Source organism: Ctenopharyngodon idella, chromosome 11 (genome assembly GCF_019924925.1).
Source record: "Ctenopharyngodon idella isolate HZGC_01 chromosome 11, HZGC01, whole genome shotgun sequence".
NCBI lineage: Eukaryota > Metazoa > Chordata > Actinopteri > Cypriniformes > Xenocyprididae > Ctenopharyngodon > Ctenopharyngodon idella.
Genome location: NC_067230.1, coordinates 26,648,818 through 26,673,305, shown reverse-complemented (window position 1 = coordinate 26,673,305; position 24,488 = coordinate 26,648,818). Strand labels below are relative to the sequence as shown.

Below are 24,488 nucleotides of genomic sequence, written 5' to 3'. Positions count from 1 at the left end.
TAGGTTTCGTCCAGCATCATGTGCTTTAAATCTTTATTGTAAGTACAGCAGTTTAATTACATGCAAATTCACAAAAGAAGGATAATCATTTTTTATTATATACTTTTGAACCACATGTGTGTTTAAATATAATGCTCATTTTTATAATTTAATATAGTACCATCCTTTTGAAGAGGTGTGAACCAATTTGTGTGAAACTCAAATGTTATTGTTAAAAAACAATATATTTCTATAAAATATAAATATATATAAAATATTTTCAATTATACTTTTATATATAATGGCTCTTTGTACAAAGGAGTTAACATGGTCATTGTCATGAATTTGTTCATTTTATTAGTGGCCTTATTAATTTTTCACCAAAAAGTTTCTTTGTTTAAAATATGTAGAAACTATTATTTGCTATTTAATATAGTACAGTAATATTTTATAAATTAAATGTATTCAGTATATGTAACAATTATACAGTAATTATTTGAGTGCTGTCAAATCGATAAATTGCATCTAACAAAAGTTTGTTTACATAATATAAGTGTATATATATATATATATATAATTATGTGTGTATCTGTTTGTGTACATATACATAGACAAAAAATATATAAATATAATTATATATATATACACATACACATAAATTATGCAAACATTTATGTTAGATGCGATTAATCGATTTGACAGCACTAAATTAAATGTGTTGGCCAGTTTCTGTAATAGCAAATGTTTTTAGTGTGACGGTTTACAATAATATTAATGCAATTTAAATAAATAAATAATGATGACATTTAAGTAAAACTTTTCACAGTACATAGTTAAACACATGGTAGTTTTGTTGTCATATTAAATCGGAAGGAAGACAAACTGGTGTCACAATTTGTAAGATAGGTTGGTCAGCAGAAGGCGTGGTTAACCCAATTCTAGTATAGGGAATGCTTGTCTCTTAATATTCATAAACCAGGCCTTCGCCATTGGTAAATTGCGATGCAACGTCGCTATTTCCTAATTAATATTAATATTAAGCCTTTGGAATTCTAACGCGTGCAAACCATAGGGTGCAAACCTATGGCCATTGAAAAGGTTACCAGGCAACGTCAGCGCGCCTGAATTAATATTCATGAAAATGGGCGTGTCGAACGGACGACCCATCCTAATCTTGAACAATCCGTGAGTTTAGCAGTGCGAACAGCGGCTTCTCCACAGACATGCGTCAGAGTGTAAACACTGCACGTTCTCTTCAATTACCAATAAACCTGATATTTATGGATATTTAGACAGAAGAATTTTGTGCACATTAAAACGGAAACCATGAGCACCGTATTCTGCTGGGTTTTGGTTGTGTTATTCTCAGTGGCTCTTTGTATGGACTTTGAAGAGAGACCCAGCAGCTCTAGGAGTGAGCAAACCATGTTTCTAAAGAGTCACAAATCACGAAATCTGCTCAGTTTGAGAGATTTACAGCAGCTGGATCATGTCAAGATGAAAAGGAGTGAAGAATCCGTACAAAATCAATGTGAATCACTGCACGGCTATGATTCTACGTTAAAAAACAACACTCATACGGTAGGTCAAAATATTTCTTACTCGTTACACTCACATCACAGTTAGTATAGGCATAATATATTATAATACAATGAAAGCTTTGTGTATATAATTTTTATTTTCTGATTTTTCTTTATGTTTTGACTAATTGTTTAAGTTTATTAAGTCTAAGTTTCTTTATTTAGTTAGTATCTTTTTCTTTTTTCTTCTTCTTTTTTTATACGTAGAATTGAAGATTTTTTTTCCTACTTTGGAAGCTCTTCCTAGATTTCTAGGGACCATAAATCACAAAAGTGAGATCATACTACTGGCCTCTGGTCTGAGATTACCTAATAATGTACCTACATCACCTTTCTCAGAAAGTGAATGTTATTTTTTCAGTCGTTTTTCAAATACCACATAGCATTGCCACACCACACCAGAATTTTAAGGCTTCCATGTCTCTAATGGAATTACTTGCATATAAGTGTATGAAAACAAGCTCTCAAATAAAATGATGTTTGTGAAGTTTCCCATATGGTTGATAAAAACATTACACTGCATAAAATACGATGGGCCAGAGTTTTTGTGTTTGATGTTCCTTTAAGACATTCCACAGATTTCATCTTTATGCCAAGAGAACAAATGCATTCATCCTCTTCATGTGCTTGTAATGTCTCTGCGATGTGTTTCTCCTGTATTTATGTCCAGAAGGGTCAGGTGATTCTGCTTAACTAGATCTAGTCAGAGCTCATTCATTACAGTGGCCCATGGTTGATTACTAACCCTTAAGTAGTCAGGAAACATGCTGCCTCTAATAAATCTCTCTTATCTAACTCTCTGCCCCAAGCACATCAATTACGTTTTACCAGCTGTTGGCGTGACCTCTCGCTTGGCAGGAATTATCGGTAAACGATAAGCTACATGTATGCCAATCTATATCTTTCATATCAGTCCTGTTCTGTGGGAAGCATCACCTATTTATCCAAGTACAGAGCACATTGACATTTCAGGGAAAGCTAAGGCAATCGGTCATGAGTTTAGTCTAAGTGCTGATAGAGAAAGACTGTTGTTGTTGTTAAGAAAGCACACAGAGCCAGTTCTTTTATGGCCAGTGTTTTTGGCTCTCGTCCTCTCACATTCCGTCCAGCATAAATGACTGTTGAAGTGAAATGCTTCCTCCAAGAAAGGAATGTTTCTGAAACGAGAAAAGGCTTGAGGCATGACAACAGTGGGAAAAGTATTTGAGGCAACGTCTCTCAAAAACATCTTGTTAAATTCAGTTTCAGGGCTTTTAACACCTGTTTGGATAGTCTTGAACATCAGCTTGCATGCATACATGTACTGTAGAGTTCCTTCCAAGAGTACTTGTAAAGTTCCTCTAGTTAGAGCCTGTTTTGACCCTTTATTATGATTGAAATATTTATAGAAGGCCCCTCTTGAGGTGGGGATTTCATAACATGTACATCCAAACTGCTTAACAGTGCTATTTTAATAATATAACGTTTATAAAACTATGGTTGTTTAATTAGAATGCTTGCAACTAGACTTTTGAATCCCACATTTTTTATTAATGATGCACCGAAATTGATTTTTTTACCAAAACTGAAATTAAAGTTTTAATTTAGCCAGAAACACAAAACCAGAAAAAAGTTTTGGTAATTAAATTTGAATTATTTGGGTAATTGAACTTGGTGCGCTGTTCAGATTGTCGTGTTCTCAAGTGATAAATAAAACTGTTGTAGTAAAGTTCTTCAGCAATGAGTCACCTCTTGATATTTCAGTTGACCAAATTTTACATATTGCTACTCTAACATAATTTTTGGTCGTTTGGAAATATGCCTACACTGCTGACGTGTTTACTTGTTGTAACTTATTTAAGTTGTGTACACAAAATTGATGCTGAAACAGTCAAAACATCCAAGATGTTTATGTCTTTCTTTCTTCAGTTCTTTCTTCTTTCTTTCTTCAGAAATTGGTTTTTGAGGAAAACATTCCAGGATTTTTCTCCTTAATAGTGGACTTCAACAGTTACCAACAGGTTGAAGGTCCAAATTGCAGTTTCAGTGCAGCTTCAAAGGGCTCTACATGATCCCATACGAGGAATAATGGTCTTGTGTGGCGTCATTTTATAAAAAAAAATAAACATTTATATACTTTTTAACCACAAATGCTCGTCTTGCGTTGCTCTGCAGTCCGCCACACATTACGTAATCTCGTTGGAAAGGTCACGCGTGACGTATACGGAAGTACCGCAGTAGGGCGAAAAACTCCATCTCATTTTCTTCTTCAACTTCAAAATTGTCCGACATCGTTGTTTTACCTTTTTTTTGTAAAGGCCATTTGACTTAGTCTTTGCACGTTCGATTTGTAGACACTGGGTCGGTACTTCCGCCTACGTCATGCATGACCTTTCCAACATGGCGCATCGCAGAGCAGTGCAAGACGGGCATTTGTGGTTAAAAAGTATATATTTTTTTTTTTTTTTACAAAATGACCAATCGTTTCACTAGATAAGACCCTTATTCCTCGTCTGGGATCGTGTAGAGCCCTTTGAAGCTGCACTGAAACTGCAATTTGGACCTTCAACCCGTTGGTAGCCAGTGAAGTCCACTATATGGAGAAAAATCCTGGAATGTTTTCCTCAAAAACCTTAATTTCTTTTCGACTGAAGAAAGAAAGACATAAACATCTTGGATGACATGGGGGTGAGTAAATTATAAGGAAATTTTAATTCTGAAGTGAACTAATCCTTTAATACTTGCCATTGATATGCTTTCTAAATTTACCAACTTATTGTGTCCAGTGATATCCAACAAAATTTCAACACTGCAATGAACACTAGCTATTTACCCAGTGATTTACTGATAATTTCTAGATAAAATATAATTAGTTTTCAGTGAAGCATCATGTTTATGATCTAAAAAGCAGTTATTAGGATGCTTGCAGTGCTAAGTTTGAGGTATAATATTCCAGATCTATTTCAGTCCAAAATGTGCAACCACGGTGTTGTGCAAGAGTCTGTGGTCGGTCGACATGAAAACTGGCTGCTGATCGTCTTCTGCCCGATGGAATTTATGACCTGCCAGAGCAATTAGAAATTTTACAAGCTCACAATAAAGTCTTTTTAACAACTGCCTGTAGTTTCTTCTAATGAAGTCTGCGTGAACTTATAACGGTACGCGTGTTCAAACAGCATTGTGGATGAAGTTTGCGTTTGAATGATTTGAGATGCTCTTTTGGTGGCTGGAAGACTTTTTAAGGCTCCGCTTTGGATGTTTAAATCCAAGTTGTGCCAGTAGGGAGTTATTTATGCGAGTCCAATGAAAACACAAACATGGTTCCATCTAACGAACTGCTGACCTCTTACCCATTTCGGCGTGGCATTCCAGTTAGGAAAACATGGTTTAAGATGTTGGTTCCCGGATATTTTTGTGCATGTTTTTAAATCACGTGTTAGCATTTGCCCACCTGTCTAAACAGCAGTTATTTTGGGTCTGACTTGAGACATGTCTCTTATTAAACCCAAATTCAATTTTTTTTTTACTGTCTAGAAATGAAGTCATTTTTGTTATTGGTCCTCAGACTGTGAAGCCATTTTGATCAAGTCTAAAGCTTCTTTTGGCTAGACCTGGAGTTCAAAGACTGTTTACCAGTTCAACACAAGGGAGAGACGTCCAGGTTTTCCCCTTTCCGATCCTGGGGAGAATGTACAGAGAAAACATTTTCTGTCCTCTCTGAAATGCTCAGGGTTGGTGAGATGCCAGAAAAGCAGCCCGAACAACGTTCCTCGTGGTTCTAACATGTCCACTGGAGAGGATGCATTGAGCTAAGAAAAGGAGTAGGAGTGTATACTGAAGTTTTCTATACTTTTCTGCCATTATACAGTATATTTCAGATATTTCTCTTGGAAAAGCCTGTCTGCCGTGGTCTGAATGTTATTGTTCTGGAGGATTTCAGTGGCTCCATGCTCAGGTGGCCTCTCTAAGTCTTAACAGAGCAGACGCACTTTAATATTATTCGGCTCTCTCCCCGCAGGATGGATTTTCTCTGCAAATATCCCCACTGGGCCATCGGGTTGATTGTATCACTCATCTTTGTGAAAACAGACCTTAGTAATCCACCGTTGACCTGTGACCAGTTTGCAAGCCCTTTAATGGTAGGGATTCAAGGAGTCTGATTCCTGGCCAGGATTACCACACAACCAATTAGGATTGTGTACCATACCATTGCCTTAGGCCCCACACATACTCACAAACACAGATGCTAATACTTGGCCAGTGCATTGCAAATGTGGAATATTCTTGTGGTACTGTGGCAGTTACTAAGGAATTCTATTATACCTGAAAAAATCTCAGTTAGCACTGTTCTCAAATTTTGTTTGATAACACCCCCCTTTTAAAAAAGCCTTTTGCCTCCCCCACATATCTAGTACACCATTAGAGTACTGTAGTATAAACCATCGAGAAACTCAGGGCTCGACATTAACTTTTTTGTTCAACAGCCACTGTGGCTAGTGGTTTTCCAAAGTTACTAGCCACTTAGCATTTTCACTGGCCACAATTTTGATACCATGGGGAAAAATTTGTAAAGTTGTAGTAACGAAATGAAATTGTCTTTAACTTCGGAAATGGGCTATATGTACGGAGCGTTCTTTAGAACTTACGCATTAATATAAGCCAGCTCGAAAACTTCCGGTGAGATGTCATTTGCTGGTGTGTTGAGCATCAGTAGTGTAATACTTAGTTTATAATCAGAATATAGTCACTTAAATAGTCAGGCATAGCATTAATTTAGTTATTCAAACGTAAGACGGCATAAAAAAATAAATAAATAAAGATGTACCTCATTGTTCCTCCTCGGCTAAATTCAATTCGACCATCAGTTTTCACACTTTTATGTGAAAAAAAAGCTTCAAAAATTAAATATTTATTGTGCACTTAGATTAATTGAATAAAATGTGTGGTTTTACAAGTGTACTGAAATCATTGATCTTGCGCTGCACTGACTGACAGCTGCTGTAATTACAAAGGGAAAGCGCGGTGCTCGCTTTCTGTCATGAATCACAAGAAAAGTTATTGTTTTTCTTAAGATTTTTTGAGTATTTCATACTTCACATTGACAAAATGTATTTTTAAACCTAGTTATTTTATAATGTTTAATATTTAGTTAAAAACGAAGTGAAAAACGATTAGACGAAATGGCTGATATATGCGCAAATAAATGCTACTTTGCCGCCACCTGCTGGTTAAAGTCGTAATTATTGTCTTTTTTATTTTTAAATAAGTGTTTTCTATCAAATGTTGAATTTCCTACATTTTGAAACGTTCGGTTTTACAATGGGGACAATCTCAGAAGGATGAACAAATAATGTTTGTGGTCATCACATTAAAATTAACATTTGAAGTGCTGGGGGAAAAAAATGCGTGTGCGTGTCTAATTACAGACACTGCGTTTTTTAAACGGTCTCAATAGCTTCGTCTTTATTGCAATCAATAAAACTGGTTTATTGGGAAATTAGGTAAATGTGATGTGCATTAAAATATGAATACAACATTAAAAAGTCAACCATTGATGGTTTTGTGTCGATGTACAGTGAGCACAGAATGAACAGATAACAGTTCACCGGAAATGCCCGAGCTGGCTTAACGACAACCAGGAAGTAACCGTGCATATAGCCCATTAGGCAGTGGATTTCTAGTTCCCAGCATGCTTTGAATAGGACTGGATAAGGAGAATAAATGTTGAAATGTTAGCATGTGCTATGATAGCTGTTGATTTGAACTGAAATAGATAAGATTAATTGGTTCCGGGGTTACAAGTTGGAGCGACTTAATTTTTTGAGTAATCAACTTAAAAATTTGTGTTTATGCTACAAATTATTAAGTTCCTCTAACTCAATGCAGCTTGTTGGTGGAACGTACATTCACTCAAAGCTGTCATAACTCAAAAGAATTGATGCAGACTGTTGTATTAATTGTTTTTTGTTAAACCAACACATTATTTTTTTAGAGTGTATAATATTAGGCTGCTGTCACTTTAAGACCTGACGCACGGATCCATTATACTGTTACACATGTGTTGTCTTTCTCAACTGTTTACCTTCACTTAAAACATAACTGACTATGTTTATGTGAATACTCACCAAGACCGGCATTTTGACATTATTTTGTGTGTATTTGACTGTTTAAGCGCAATAAGAAGTGAAAAAGAACTCAATTTAGTACTGAGAGGTGGCTTTATGTGCATGCACTTTGGGTGTGAGCCCAAAATCTGCCGGAATGAGTGAAAATTATGCACAATACATGCAATCCCACACCGAAATTCAAGTCCTGTAACACCAACAATATTCATCCAGAGTAAATGAAACGAGTGAGTGAGGGGAGGCGGGTCTGTGTGTCAACTCACTGTCGGAGAGTTGAGAGAGTGAGAAAGCGCAGCTGGTATTGTGTATCTATTGTGCGGAAAATGAGTATTGAAAGGATTTGTAGTTCCCAGCATGCTTTGCATAGGACTGGGTAAGGAGAATAAATGTTGAAATGTTAGCATGTGCTATGATAGCTTCTGATTTGAACTGAAATAGATAAGATTAATTGGTTCCAGGGCTACAACTCTGGTAGTTGGAGCGACTTAATTTTTTGAGTAATCAACTTAAAAATTTGTGTTTATGCTACAAATTATTAAGTTCCTCTAACTCAATGCAGCTTGTTGGTGGAACGTACATTCACTCAAAGTTGTCATAACTCAAAAAAAATTGGTGCAAACTGTTGAAAGCGTTTCAGATATTTCAGTATCGATATGTATCGAAAAATTGATGTTTTTGACAACACATTGCACTTAGTTTATAACTTCAAAAGACTACAATTGCAAAGTGAATATATTATATGTAAAGTTTAACCCACCAAAGTGGCTAGTAGAAGTGACTGTGTTACACGCCACTGCTGAAATCAGGGTTGGCGCATTTGCCGGGTGTTAATGTCAAGCCTTGAGTGTAATTATTTTCTACAAGTATGTATAGAGGAGGATAAATTAATAATTTTGATGTGTTCAGATTATTTATTTATTTATTTTTAATTCTGCAGATTCTCTAGCACCCGCTTTTGCGACCCCAGCATGAAAAACTACCGTAATAACCAACAATCTATAAAGCATTACATCACCAAAGTGTGGACTCAAAGTTGAACCATAAGTGTAGTGTGAAGTCATAGAGTTTGTTTAGGACATTACTTTGAGTCATGTGTTCTTTGGTCTTCTCCTAACTGAAGGAACGTTGTATGCTCACAATGTCTTCACATCCCTCTTTAATCCCCCATTTAAAAAAGACTTGTTGGCATGGTGCAGGCCATTCTTGGCAAGCCTGTTTTGTTGGCCAGTATGGGATGTCAGCATGCTTCTTTCCTTCTGGTTTAAATATGGCAAGGAATGAAGAGGCAACCACTATATCCATTATTCAGAGACACATTATTGAGAAGGAACACTAGCCCTGCAGTTTAAGCAGGTGTTTTAGACATCTTGTTCTTGCTGTTCTAGAACACATGTACCATTCAGGGTCTGTTTTGAGGTGGGTTGCATCAGAAGGACGTTGGCTGGGTTGGTAACATGGAAACTTTTGTTCACACTTTGGATTGTGAGAGTGCAAATTTCCATTGGGCCTGGACGCTAGTGAGTTTCAAAAATGCTGCGGTTCTTTTGCTTCCCTGGACCTTGTACGGCTGCTTTTTAAGAAAGGAAAGAAAAAAAAAACGTGTAAAAATTGTAAGACGATGTCATCACTGAGGAGAAGTGAGAAATGGAGTAGTCTGTGACATGGTCATTGATCTCCAGGGGCTTAGGTGGAATTGCAGAAATGCAGAGAGGATGTGATCCGTAGAAAGGAGTGCGGTGGAGGCCTCCTTAGACAAACACGTCCAAATGGACCATAAAATAGTAGATGAGATACTCAAAATGGATCTGAATGTGTGTGGATAGGGTGTCGTCATTTATCAAAGGTTTTTACTTTTATTTATTCCAGTTCTGGTTTGTGAGTGGTTTCTGTGCCAAAACGCAATGCACTCCCAGCATTTAAAGACATAATAGAAAAATTTTACACTTCACCTTTTTAAAATCATACATCATTGATTGTATTCAGTTGTGACTCTATTCCGTGATTGGCTGGCGTTTTGCAACATTTTTATTATTTTTTATTTTTAGTATTTTATTTTATTTATTTTGTTTGCTGTTTGATGTTTTGTATTTGTAATAGGTTTTATTTTATTATTTTATTTTAATTTAATTTAATTTTTACTTTTACAGCACTTTGGCATACTGTCCTTTCTAAATAAATTGCATTGCTATTGTCATTATTTTGACATTCATATTGAAACCATTGTAATAAAAAAGCTAATTTTAATTACTTTTTAAATGCTTAATGTTAAGCATATTTTGCAGCCAACCCTGTTACCACATTATTTTCCCCATTACAAAAAAAAAAGCAAAAAAAAAAACAGAAAACACACACCCAGGAATGTGAGGCTCTGTTCCAAAACCTAGTGAACTGTCTACATAGGCACCATTTTAAGACACCATGAACACTCCTGACACAAAGTCTGTTCCAAATGTTAACAACATTACTTTAAGCCAAATTCTATGAAAGCACAAAAAAAAAGTAAACCCAGAATGCATTGCAACAAGCTCAGTTGACAAAGTCTGGTGTTTTGATTTTAATTAAGAATGTTGCAATTGTTATATTTTACTCAATCCGCTTGTTAAGTCGTGACGTTATAATTTTTTGGAAGTATTACACCACATTGTGTGTGTATATTAGCACCATTTGTTGTTTTCTTGTGGTATAAGATAGAGCGTTTGGACCCGGAAGTGCTGCAGCGTGACGTCAGACTTAACCGAATAAGCATGTATGCTATACATATGCTGTTAGTTTAGCAGCATACTAAAGCCAAACACTATCAAAACTAGTTGAATCGAGTCTCCTGTGCATTTCACATAAAGACTCACGGAATTGCTGTCAATGCAGAGCATCCAAATCGGTCACTTATGAGGTTCCATATCAGAGGCAAAAGCCTATGTAGTAATGTAGCAAGTAGCCAGGCAGCTCACTAGCTTTTGGAACAGAGCCCGTGTATGTGTGCTTGGACTTTCTTTATTCTTTTCCCTCCTTTTCTCTCCCACAATCTCTTTGACATCAGTTGCTCTCTTGTTCTCAGTGTGTGAGGCAGATGAAAATGTGGGGCATTCTCTCTGTTCCTCGCGTATATACACACACACACACACACACACCATCTGGGTCTCGCATTCCAGCGAGTGAAGCTGAAAGGGAGGTTACACACTCGACTGACAGCGGGCCTGTCCTCTTAAATGTGCCCGTACACACACACACACATTCCCTAGCAGTGTGGGTCGGCTGACAGCGGCACAGCCATCTGTCGGATCAGCAGTGGTTTCTGTGTGCATGTCGCTACATGGTTCCGCTTCCCTGCGGACAGATAAATCCCAGCACTTGTGTTTTTCTTCCTAGAATCACCAGGATTTTTCTGATTAAGCACCGTAAATATGTTTGCTTAGTTGACTTTTATTAGACATTGCCTTTTATTAGGCATTACTAACATACTTATGTTAGTAATGCTAACAATATGTAGTACATAAAAATATGTACTTATTTTGTACATATTTAGCTGATTGGTGATCAGTTTAACTTCTCTCTTTAATGTCTCAGTTAATGTTTATGTAGTGATATAGAGTAATGAGATTAAATGAAGAAGTACTGTATGCTGCTTTTCTTATTTTTCTCTAGATGAAGACACTAAGACTCGACTCGCATGTATCCCGTTTAGTGTTTTAAAAGAAAAATCAATAGATTTAACGCAGTTATTTCTCTCCAAATTGTCTGAGCAATGAATCTACATTAATTTTATAGCTCTTTACTTTTACTGTACATCAGCAATTGTCTATTTATGTCTGATTTTGTCTTCAAAGAAAATATTTGGTAACTTGGAAAGTTTTACTGTCAAATCAAAAAATTATAAAGCCAGAATTGCAAGTTTATATCTCTCAATTCTGACTTTATAACATGCATTTGCGAGTTAAGTCAGAATTGTGAGATATAAACTCGCAATTCTGAGAAAAAATGTCAGTCTGTTTTCCCTCACATTAATAATACGCAATTGTGAGTTTATATCACACAGTTCTGACTTTATAACTCGCAATTCTGACTTTATAACTCGCAATTGTAAGTTTATATCTCGCAATTCTGAGGAAAAAGTCAGTATTGTGAGATATAAACTTGCAATTGCGAGAAAAAAAGTCAGAATTGTGAGATAAGATATCACAATTACATTTTTTACTTTTTATTTCATGGCGGAAACAAGCTTCCATACATTTGCAAACAAAATGTGCATTTAAATGTTGTTTGTTGTCTTTAATACAACAATACATTTTTCATTTCCAAGCACTTTTTCCTCATATTAGCTTTATTTGTTGTGTTTGTGTGACTACTTTCTGCTCTGTACTGGATGTTTCTTTATTTTTAGCTATGTAAAGCTATGGTTTGGAGCCCTGTTTTCAGTCATTATTATTATTTTTTTTTTTTCCCCTTTCTTATATATTTTTAGTCAGATTCCAGCCTCTAATCTCATCCCTGTGGACTCAGTGAAAGCCTGTGGTGTTTAGTTTCACCACAGAAGAGCTCTGAAAACAAACCTGCATTAGACAGAGAGAGAGAGAGAGAGAGAGAGAGAGAGAGAGAGAGAACAATATTAGAATAAAATAGATTTTAGAGCCCGAATTGCGGTGATGTTAAAAAAATTACCTGTTTTGTTTTAGATTTAATTTGTTTTGATTTATGCTGGATATTTTAGAGGGAAAAAGTTCATGTTGGCCGTGCAGGGATTATTAATATCATCCATCTACAGAATTTTAACTACAATTTTTATTTGCAGTCATACTTTATTATGTCTCTACATCTCTTTTTCAGTACAACTTCAATGACCTAAGTGGCTCGGTGTCTCTGGCCTGGGTTGGAGACGGCACAGGGGTGAGTCGAAAAAAATTAAAAATCTATATACCGTAATGTGAGTGATTTATAATATAGTGTGACATGCAAAATGGTATTTTGAGAAAACTGCCTCACCTAGTGTTATAAAGTCACACCAGATGATGTTTGTTGTAATTACTTCAATCTGTGGCCTAATTAAAGTAAGTTACTATCCTCGTAATAAACCCACCACAACATAGCAGAAGTGTTTTTAACACGCCACTAACAATAAAATCGAAAAGTCATTGTATTTTTCTGTGAACAGCATCACACCATTTGACGAAAAAATTTAAATTGGGCTTGAAAAACTGCCACCACTAAATTACTGACTTGATGATGTCCTATAAAAATGTCATCTGATCTTTCTCATTGAATACAAACCACCCAAGTTGTGCAAATAATTTTTTCGATATGTGAACACAGGAAAAACATCTTCATAGAAATGTAAAAATCGCATAGAAATATTTGGGCCCTGATTGAAATTTCCAGCTACTTTGGGATTTGAACCAACAACCTTTGATTTATCCCAATCCTTCTAATCCACTACGTTACTGCCATTATGTTTACTAACCAGTAGCCGATCAAAAAAATGTGTAATTGTCCGTTTAACCCAAGCTTTTTATCCACTAAGCTGTTCTGTGGTCAGCTTCATGATCGAACTCGCAGGAATGTGGCTCCTACAATCACACATCAATGTGAAACGAGAACGAGTGAATTACAGCTTCAGCGGCTGAAAGACTCTTCAGAGCCTGACTTGACAAGACCTCAAACTGTCTTTTAGGGCCAACAACACTGGAGGCTGACTCCGTCTCTTATAGAACTGAACCAAAGTGCAGCTGTAAAACATGTACAAGCTGTAATTACTCCTCACAGCCTTCACCCAACAACAACAACAACACTCCAATACATTTCTGTTAACTCTGTCCAAACATTTTCAAAGAGTGGCATCTTTTGAGACACTTTTTCTACTTTTGAGGTGTCAGAGTTAGCACTATTCTGGTAATTGCTTATTGCACCTTTAACGAATATTGTTCTAATAGTCCAGCTTTTTTTCAGGCACATAAAGGAGTTCCCACGAATCTTTCTTTTGTAAGAAGAAACATGAATTGAAATGGACCCTATTTACTTTTTTTAAAGACAGGAATTTGGGGTGGAACATCATCCTGTGTTCATCCTGTGTTTTAAATAACCGTTAGTTTGCTTTTTCATTGTAGAAATCATATGACTAGAAAAAAAATCTGTGTAGTGCAGGATGAGTCATTAATAGTTTTGATCCAATTTTCCCAGAAAGACTATGCTACTTATTTACTTTCTATGAAGTTAAGTTAAACGTAAAACATCAAATTGATATATATAGCCGTGGAGCTGGAGCTTGCATCTCTGAAAACGTCTAAACAAATTGTAAAACAGGCTCTATGATTAAATATGCATCACATATTTCAGGTCTAAACAACTACATTCTTGCCTAAAAAACTCTTAAAACTACAGTTCGTGGAACAAGTGTAGTAGTAGTAAAAAATATGGTAGATTTGTTCGGCCGCCATGACGTCACTTTAAGTGGAGTGATACAAACGGTGAAAAGATAGGAGTGCTGTTATCACTAGAATATCACAAGGCTCTCAGCCAATCAGATTCGAGAACCAGAAAGAACTATATATGTATATGTGTGTATCTGTGTGTGTGTGTGTGTATATATATATATATATATATATATATATATATATATATATATATATATATATATATATATATATATATATATATATATATATATATATAATATGTGTGTGTGTGTGTGTATATAATGTGTGTGTGTACTTTTTCAATATATTTTTTTATTTTAAAAAATTATTTCTGTAGACCCCAGTTTTGAAAACCTCTCCTCTAGCATATAATGTTAATTATTGATTTATTCTCAGGAAGTGTGTCACATTATGAAAGTAAAATGGATTGCAAATACCATTTCATGTTGACTTAAGGATTAGAGACAGGAGTTAAATGAGAACAAGGCACCGACCAATCAGAATCTTTTCTGCAAGCAGCAAGTGCCTGATCTTGAGTGATGGCTGGATAAATCAAGTGTGAAGGGTGAGATTGTGGCTGTGCTCAAGTCCAGGCATGTGTCCCGCAGTATCTTGGCCAAGCCAGAGTTTAAATCTCTATGAATGCTTCACTGCACTGCGAGTGTCTGAGTCATTCACATGCACATGCTATAATATTCACCGTGTCCCTCTTCTGTGCAGGTACTGCTGGTGCTGACCACATTCCAGGTTCCTCTTTTTATCATGCGGTTTGGTCAGTCCAGACTGTACAGAAGGTAAGAGTGTCTTTTAGGACCGTGTCCAAGCTCTTGCTAGAAGAATTGAGGATTTTTTAAGGCAAGATAGTCCAGGTTAATAGGGTAAAAAAAAAAAAACTAATAGATGTCACCATACTTTCCAAATTGACTGATTACAATTTTTTGCATTACAAGTTGTCTGAAATGTTATGTTTAAATATGTAAATTAGGCATTGTCTAATTAAATATGCACTAATTTGCATAATTATTCAAAACAGAAATCTGAGCATTGTACAAAGCCAGGTTAATTTTTTTTGACATATTAGATTCAAAAGTTTTTAAAGAGAGTTTTCATGTCTCTTTTTTATCACTCCATAAATCAGAGAATTCTGTCAACAGACAGAAAAAAATAATAAATTTCACCATGTTTTATGTTGTATAAAGTCAGGCAAATAATTTATTAACAAACCCCTCTGTAAAAACCTTCAGAATATACAGTAGATAGAAATAAAACTGTAATGTCTGATGCATGTAAGTGCTGCTTAGATGAAGATTTCTGGCTCAGTGCATGAGAAAAAATGTTTTAGAAAACATACTTTAAAGATTTGTATTGTAATTAAAATCTACAGACACAAATAGATAAAGAGCAATAATAAATACACATTAAAGTGTTTGTTGGATGTTTTTTTTCCCACTAGTCTGAGACAACACATTATGAAAAGCCAAATAGCCCAAAATCTAAATATTTGTCTTTTTGTCTCAAAAGTGTCTTGCCTTAAAAACATGATTAATAGAGTGTAATGAATCCTCTTCGTCCAGTGCTGTGTTTGCTCAATGTTGGTACACATGTGGTTGGTTTTTTTGTTTAGCTGTATCACATGATCCATAACTCCCCCTTATCTTTTCTGGGTCAGTGAAGACTATGGAAAGACATTCCAGGACATCACCGACCTCATTAACAACACCTTCATACAGACAGAGTTTGGCATCGCAATCAGTCCTGAAAACTCTGGGAAGGTGAATATTTACTTCTCTGCTGTAATTTTGAACTGTTCTGAAAGGAATATTCCAGGTTTTTTTCAGTGTAATGTATATGGACTCTGTGGTGTGCTGTGAAATTTTGACGTGTACACACACAAGCAAACAAGTTCATACAGGTGGAAGGTTGTCACCTCAAAAGGATGAGCTTTAGTAACAAAAATTACACCATTCAAAAGATTGGGGTCATTTTTTTTAAAGAAATTAATACTTTTATTCAGCAAAAATGGCAGTAAAGACATTTCATATATTTAATTTTGTTTTCAAATAAATGCTGTTCTTTTGAACTTTATATTAATCAAAAATCCTGAAAAAAAAAAAAAAGTTCCTTCAGTATCAGTATCAGTTTTACTTACAAATGCATTAAAATGATTATCTCTGATTGACATGTATGATCAAAAAAACCTTCTTTCAATAACTTAATGTAATTGTATAATAATTGATCAGTAAGTTCAGTGATCACTGATGTAATTAATTAATTACTGAAAAGGATCATGATCTGTCCCACAGGTTATCCTCACAGGTGATCTAACCGATGGGAGAGTCACCAAAATTTTCCGTTCAGTTGATTTCGGCAAAAGCTTTGTGACCTCTGAGCTTCCCTTCCATCCATTAATGCAGATCACATACAATCCCAGAGACAGCAACATACTCATGGTCTACAGCATCAATGTAAGACCTCTAATTAGATATTTCCTTTCTGTTTTGTGCAAAAGAACGTGTACTAATGCTGTTTTCTTCTTCTTTCAGTATGACTTATGGCTGTCTGAGGACTTCGGCGCCAGTTGGAGGAAGATCCATGAGACTGTTTGTCTTGTGAAATGGTAGGACTGTAAACATACAGTACATAAATGAATCAGTAACAACAGTCTCATGTAGCCAGAATTTTCTACTGGCAATGTCAGGGCCATATTGCAGCTCATTCTGCCCTACCATCTGAATGACCAAAGTTTGCTTTTATGTGATATTTAGTGGCAGGTAAATATGAAATTTGATATAACTCTGGGTGCAAAGAAGATGTGCTAATGTTTAGCTTGTTTATCTGCGACAAAGTGTCTCAAACTAAACTTGCTAATATATCTCCAGCCTGAGAACTTGTAAATACAACTTTGCTTCCCATTTGATGAAAGGCCGTGCATTGATCCTGACTGCCAGAAATAGTACAGAGCTGTTGGTGCCGATAGCCTTGTGGGCAGCGCGCCAACATATAGCGCTGCAAATGCAGTCCCGGCTTGCGGACCTTTCCCAATTCCGCCCACCTCGCTTCCTGTCTACTCTGTACTATCCCATCATAATAAAGGCAAAAATCGCCAAAAAATAAATCTTTAAAGAAATAGTGCAGAGCTAAACAGTCATGTTAGAGCATGCCGCTTTGAGAAAGATCTTGGTATTTTTGTGTGCAATTTGCAAGAGTTTTGTGTTCTTCATTGTGATCAGTCATGGTGTGTCCAAGTGCTGAAAGGTTCTCATGTAATAATTTGACGTGAGTTTGAATCTCATCGCCGCCTAGAGCTAATTTAGATTTAATTGTTTTAATAACAGTTAATTTCTCTTGATTGTCAAATGGAGCAAAATCTATTGCAATTACATTTTTGTAATGTGTGCATTGGGTTTCTCACACCAGAATATAATTCATTCTGTCTGTTTATCTTTGTATTAGAGCTTTTTTCTTGGAACGTATGGTTTTGAAATGGCCCAGAATTACTTACTTTTTCAGTGAAAAACAAAATCCCTTAGGCAGAATGTTTGAGGTTTTGTTTTCATTAGCCAAAAAAGAACATAAAAGCACCATAAAATGCATTATAAAGCAACTTTCATTTTGCATGAACTATTCCTTTGAGGTTTACAGTCCAAACACTCATAAATATGATCCTGGTCACATTTGATTTCTTACACTGAAGAAACTGAGGCCTTTGGTTAGATCTGGAGTAAGGAATGTCCTTAGCTTTTGTTTGCAGTGGTGAACTCGGCATGGATGGATGGAAATTTCTGATTGTATATCTGTTTGCTTGTCATTTCAGGGGAATTGATGACACCATTTTCTTAACTACAAATCCCAATGGATCCTGCAGTGAGTGACTTTGTTATAGCCCCATCATTTGAATAATGCTGTAAATGGATAGATGCTTCCTGCGTATTGTTTCTCATTCAGGCATATTTTTGAATTTCACTTTCTCTCTCTTTCTCTCAGGTGACCGGGGAAAGTTGGAATTGAAAAAATCATTAGACTATGGCAGAACATTTAAAACTATTGGAAGCAGGATTTATTCCTTCGGCTTGGGTGGACGCTTTGTTTTTGCCTCAATCATGACCGACTCGGTGAGCTCTCTTAAAATCTTAATGTATCGTTCTATTACAAAACCTTGTGTGCTGCCCACTTAGATAACATTTTTAGACATCATAGATGGTTTCTTTTGACCAAAATCACTACATATACACTACCGGTCAAAAGTTTGGGTCTCGTGTTTCTAAAGGAAGTCTCTTATGCTCACCAAGGCAGCATTTATTTGATCAAAAATACAGTAAAACAGTAATATTGTGAAATATTATTACAATTTAATATGTTTTCTATTTAAAGATATTTTGAAATGTATTAAAGCTGGCCAAGTAGGCTGTATGTAGCAAGGCATCTCAGATTTTTGACCAGAGCTGTAGTGTGTTGTGTAAGGTTGAAATCACATACAGATGTCAAAAACACTTATTTTCTTGTGCAGGGTTCCACACGCATGATTCATGTCTCAGTAGATCAGGGTGAGACATGGGACATGGCTCAGCTTCCCACCGTTGGCCATGAACAGTTCTACTCCATTCTAGCCGCAAATGACGATATGGTCTTCATGCACGTAGATGAACCTGGAGGTGAAGCCAATGTTTATTGTTCAGCAAAGTAAATCTCCAATATATTAAATAAAAATGTTGCTATGCAATATCCAGTTATGGATCATGTTACTTAGACTTGAGGTTTGGATCAGTGTTATTTTAGTATTATTTATATACTATTATAGTATTTATTATTATTTTTAATAAGATTTTATTTTTATATTTTCAGTTTTTAGTTTTAGTATTTTTTAAATACTTCTGCTTTTATTTAATTTATTTTTTACTTCAGTTTTAGTTTTGGTAGTTTTAGTGCTTCAACTTAATCTTATTTAATTTTAGGTAGTGGCCAAGGCAAAATTTCTATTTTTTAATGTAATATTTATACACTACCAGTCAAATGTTTGGAAACATTACTATTTTTTTATGTTTTTGAACGAAGTCTCTTATGCTTATTAAGGCTGCATTTATTTCATAATAAATACAGAAAAAACAATAATATTGTGAAATATTATTACAATTTAAAATTATGGTTTTCTATTTTAATATACTTTAAAATTTATTTCTGTGTTGCTGAATTGTCAGCATCATTACTCCAGTCTTCAGTGTCACATGATCCTTCAGAAATCATTGTAATATGCTGATTTATTATCAATGTTGGAAACACTTGTGCTGCTTAATATTATTTTATAACCTGTGATACTTTTTCATGATTCTTTGATGAATAAAAAGTAAAAAAAAATATCAGCATTTATTTAAAATAGAAATCTTTTGTAACAATATACACTACCGTTCAAAAGTTTGGGGTCAGTAATTTTTTTCTTTCTTTTTTTTGAAAGAAATTAATACTTTTATTCAGCATGGATGTGTTAAATTGATAAAAAGTTATAGTAAAGATGTATATTGTTAGAAAAGATTTATATTTTGAATAAATGCTGTTCTTTTTAACCTTTTATTCATCAATGAATCCTGAAAAAAGTATCACAGGTTCCAAAAAAATATTAAGCAACACAACTGTTTTCAACATTGATAATAACAATGTATCAAATCATCATATTAGAATGGTTTCTAAAGGATCATGTGACACTGAAGACTGGAGTAATGATGCTGAAAATTCAGCTTTGCATCACAGAAATAAATTATATTTTAAAGTATATTAAAAACAAAACAATAATTTTAAATTGTAATAATATTTTACAATATTATTGTTTTTTTCTGTATTTATTATGAAATAAATGCAGCCTTAATGAGCATAAGAGACTTCGTTCAAAAACATTAAAAATAGTAATGTTTCCAAACTTTTGACTGGTAGTGTATTTTATTTTAATTCAGCCTTAACAATATAACACTGATTTGGATTTTGCATATGTTTTGAAGTAAAACCTTAGAAAACATAAAAAAAAGATGACTGTTCATACATGAATTTTCTGCGCTTTTAATTTAATACACATTTATAATGCTATACTTACCTTGGCAGTACATGACAAAAAAGGTGTTTCCAATACAACGGCAAATTTCACATCCATCTCTCTTCTGACTGCTGTAATCAATCTCTATATTTTTTCCCTCTTTTGGAAAGTCATGCAAATGCTGTCACAGATTTTTTTCTTTGGCTATTAGAGCAAATGCTAAAATTACATCTCCATTTCACCGCTATAGAAGTTTACACAACTATGATGACTTCTGCTTCTGAGAACTCCGGAAATGTGAAAAGGGTCCATTTATATGAATGTGTAATTTGTAGCTGTGGTAGATTTTCCCCTACGCACCTGACTTAAGTTTACCTGGGGCGTCTCCAGTCGACACCCGAGCATCTACAGTTGACACTCAGTATTTATACTCTATCACTGTGCCCACAGTCGACAACTGGCTTCGAGTCGGGTGATGTCTCAACCTGTTTGAAACCTAGCACTTGGAAATGAGGTCTTTAGTGTTCCCAAACTTGCAGCAGATAATGCCTTAGAATATGCTTTAATCACGGCTGGAGGACCTCATATCAATCACAGAGAATCCCACCGACAAAAAGAATACAACAGTTTATATAGGATAGGAGCATGGCAAAGCATTCTACAATATGATTGGTTCCAACCCTTCTGTTACTAGGTAAAAGCAAATTTAGATCTGCCCAAATAATGGGTTTATTAGTTTGTTGATTACTCAGTATGTCATGGGGCTATTCTAAGGGGCTTTCCAAACCGAATAGTTCTAAGAACTCAGTTATAGTAACTAGCCACTAGTTCCCCGGGAACTAATTTCTCCCCCGGGCCATGTTCCTGGTTGCATTTGCACCGGGAATAGGGAACTCTGAAGCCCACGACACACAACAAACACAGCTCTGATCACAGCATCCTCCATCCACCGGTTTTTAGCGTTTGTAAATGCTGCGCTTAAAGACGCCGCTGTCGGTTGCTTCTATTCCCGGTGCGAATGCAACCAGGAACATGGCCCGGGGGAGAAATTAGTTCTTGGGAACTGTCCTAGTGGCTAGTTCCTATAACTGAGTTCCTAGAACTATTCGGTGCGAAAGCCCATTTAGTTCCCCCAAAAGTAGTTTCTAGAACTAAATTCGTTCCGGGGACTTCAGCCAATAGTTTTAGGAAGGTTCCTCTGGTGCGAAAGCCCCTATATTTAGATAGTTGTCTAGCTGTCCCTAAGTTTCATTTCCCCTTTTGTTATATTCAGATATGATTCAGACACGCACTGACTTTGGCCCAAGGTTTGGGACATTTAGGTTTCAAAAGCATATAAATTTTATTCCTGCAAGAAAAAATAATATTAGTTATGATTAATCATGAATTCCATCACATAACCATGACATCAGAACCTGGATGCTAACAATTCTTTTTACTCCATCAGACTCAGGTGTTGGTACCATATATGTGTCTGATGACCGAGGTACAGTGTTTTCCAAGTCTCTGGAACGCCATTTGTACACCACTACGGGCGGAGACACTGACTTCACCAACATCACCTCTCTGAGGGGCGTATATATGACCAGTGTGCTCGCCGTGGGTAAGGCTGTGACTGTATTCATAACACATTTATACAAATCTCATATTTGCTGATGTGCATCTTCCCTCTTCAGATGGCTCTGTGCAGACAGTGATCACATTTAATCAAGGTGGAGGGTGGCGACCACTGCAGAAGCCCTGGAATGGAGTGTGTGACTCTACAACTGAGCACCCAGACAAAGTGAGAGCCACACATAAACAGCACAACCACAATCTGAATTTTATATTAGAAATAAATCATGGAGAAGTGGTGTAGCAGAGCCAGTAATCAGAAGGTTTCTGGTTTGTTCCCTTTAAAAAAACAACTAGTGAGCATTTATTATTATATCCTTGAGCCGGACAGTTCGTCCAGGGAGATTTGCAATGTAGTATGTTCATGGTGCTATTAAAGAAAATCCAACAGTCTTGGTCATGTGCCGATAAATACAGACTTTCATATTGTGTTTATTCTGTGTAAACATTAAGGACAAAAGCACAAAACTAGCAAGCGTTTGGGGCCAGATTTACTAACAACTTCCGCCACCGCAAACCCTCTTTTGGCTTTAAAAATCTACTGTCAGGATTTACTAAAGTAATTAGTCTTGAAAAGGTGTGGACAAGGTTCTTTTTGTGGCTGACCATATTGCATATGCATTTGTAGGAGTTTTCTCTTTTTTTTAGGCGCAAAATTAATGGGAGGAGAGTATTTAAATGATTCATGCAAGGTGATTTACTAAGGTTTGTGCTAGTCAATTTACTAGTATTTGTGCCATTATTTACTGCCCAAAAAAAGCTTGTTTTAGACCAGACGCTAATTTGCGCTGCTCTTGGTAGATTACGTTGGTCATTATTGAATTATTGATTGTTGTTGAGATCTTTCTAAGAGCTTAATATAGTACATTTCTAAGAGCTTTCTCTGAGCTAAAACACTTGGCACTGTGAAACTGCAATAATATAAACTTCTTTAAAGTTGCCTCTTCTGTTGTGGGCATGTTAACTTGCAAATCGGGCATAAATCAGGCTTAAAATCCTATAGTGTGAACTTGGCATTAATGATAACTTTAATATTCAAATCATGCAAAACTTATGACTTAAAATTCATTTTGGTCCTGAGAATAAGCACTCAAATTGCTGTGTGTGTGATTTCATGTTAATCTCATATGCATCTGTCTTCTGCAGTGTAGTCTGCATATTCACGCGTCCTACAGCATCTCTATGAAACTGAACGTGCCCGTGCAGCCCCTCTCAGAGCCAAATGCAGTGGGACTTATCCTGGCACATGGTGATTACTGCCCACATTCTGCATGACGTCTTTCTACAAGGCAGAACTATCACTGATTCACATTCAGTGTAAACCATTTGTATAACCATTTTCACCAGCCCCAGCTATGTGGCTAATAAGAGAGTTTTTTTATTTTATTTTATTTTATTGCCACTGGCTTATTCAAAAAACCCACTGTGATTTTTAGTATCATTTTTAGATCATTTTTAATTTCTCAGACTGCAGAACTAAAGTAAATAAGTAATAATTAATTATACATATATTTTAGGATTATTTTACTGTTTCACGCTGCATTTCTCTGACTCACGTCTCTTTTCCATCTGCTCTTTCATCAGGGAGTGTGGGAGGTGCAGTTTCTGTGCTTTCTCCAGACGTGTACGTGTCAGATGACGGAGGTTACACATGGTTTCAGGCATTAAAAGGCCCCCATCACTACGCCATACTGGATTCAGGAGGACTGCTTGTAGCGGTGGAGCACAACCCCTCACACCCCATATCACAGATCAAGTGAGCTTTCTCTCTAACATTACTGTATGTTTATAGTGATTTGACCTCAGCATATGAGATAAATTATCCAAAGTTATAACAAATGAAACACTGGTGATACCCTGTTTATTTAAGTGGTTTTGTCTGGAAAATAGTCTAAAATTTAATTGATTTTGTAATAAATTAACAATAAAAAAATTATGTAAAAGTAATATGTAAATATATATATGTGTATACTTTTTTTTTTTACATTTTCTTTTTTTTTCTTTTAATTTTTTTCACTAGATTTTCGACTGATGAAGGTCAGTGTTGGCATGTATATAATTTTACCGATGAGCCAATATACTTCACTGGCCTGGCATCAGAACCTGGTGCCCACTCCATGAACGTCAGCCTGTGGGGCTACAGAGAAACCGTCCTGAATCAGTACTGGGTTTCTGTCACTGTCGACTTCAGGCAGTTGCTCTCTAGAGACTGTGAGTGGCCTAATATTTCTAAAAAGCATTTTATAAACTACTATACAAATATACAGAATTCCGTCTTTTACCAGTATGGTATGCACACATCTATTAGCATTCAGTAGATCTTAAAATGTGAATCTGAAATGACCAAATACTCATTCTGCAGGCCAGGATAATGACTACATAGTGTGGCTCGCTCACTCAAGCAATAATAGTGACCCCACTGACGGATGCATACTGGGATACAAGGAAAGGTTTTTACGGTTGCGAAAGGACTCAGTCTGTTGGAACGGCCGGAATTACATGGTGACCATGGAGCCCACAACATGTGCCTGCTCCCTAACTGACTTTCAGTGGTACAAACATATACACTCATTTTTATCAAATACACTCAAAGTACAATGTGAGTCATTTATACTATTCATGATGTACATTCAGTCTGTGATTCCAATCCTTGTTGTTCTTTTCCTACAGTGACTTCGGGTTCTACCATGCGGAAAACAGCTCTGTGTGTGTGGAGCAGCCTGACCTTATTGGCCATTCACTGGAGATCTGCCTGCACGGACGCAAAGAGCAGCTTCAGACCAGCGGG

The 24,488-nt window shown here is 36.0% G+C and overlaps 1 protein-coding gene across 1 annotated transcript in view; it reads left to right on the top strand.

Annotated features, from left to right (window-relative positions):
* The first annotated feature begins 1,156 nt into the window (after positions 1–1,156).
* Positions 1,157–24,488, top strand: part of sort1a (sortilin 1a) — a 26,488-nt gene continuing 3,156 nt past the window's right edge. The window contains exons 1-16 of the mRNA XM_051911587.1: positions 1,157–1,560; positions 12,485–12,544; positions 14,788–14,861; positions 15,737–15,839; positions 16,371–16,532; positions 16,611–16,684; positions 17,882–17,931; positions 18,052–18,179; positions 18,575–18,719; positions 21,534–21,689; positions 21,763–21,869; positions 22,847–22,949; positions 23,285–23,456; positions 23,721–23,911; positions 24,063–24,252; positions 24,371–24,487. Of these exons, the coding sequence (XP_051767547.1) occupies positions 1,306–1,560; positions 12,485–12,544; positions 14,788–14,861; positions 15,737–15,839; positions 16,371–16,532; positions 16,611–16,684; positions 17,882–17,931; positions 18,052–18,179; positions 18,575–18,719; positions 21,534–21,689; positions 21,763–21,869; positions 22,847–22,949; positions 23,285–23,456; positions 23,721–23,911; positions 24,063–24,252; positions 24,371–24,487 (2,087 nt within the window). The 5' untranslated portion in view covers positions 1,157–1,305. The remainder of the gene's footprint in view (positions 1,561–12,484; positions 12,545–14,787; positions 14,862–15,736; positions 15,840–16,370; positions 16,533–16,610; positions 16,685–17,881; positions 17,932–18,051; positions 18,180–18,574; positions 18,720–21,533; positions 21,690–21,762; positions 21,870–22,846; positions 22,950–23,284; positions 23,457–23,720; positions 23,912–24,062; positions 24,253–24,370; position 24,488) is intronic.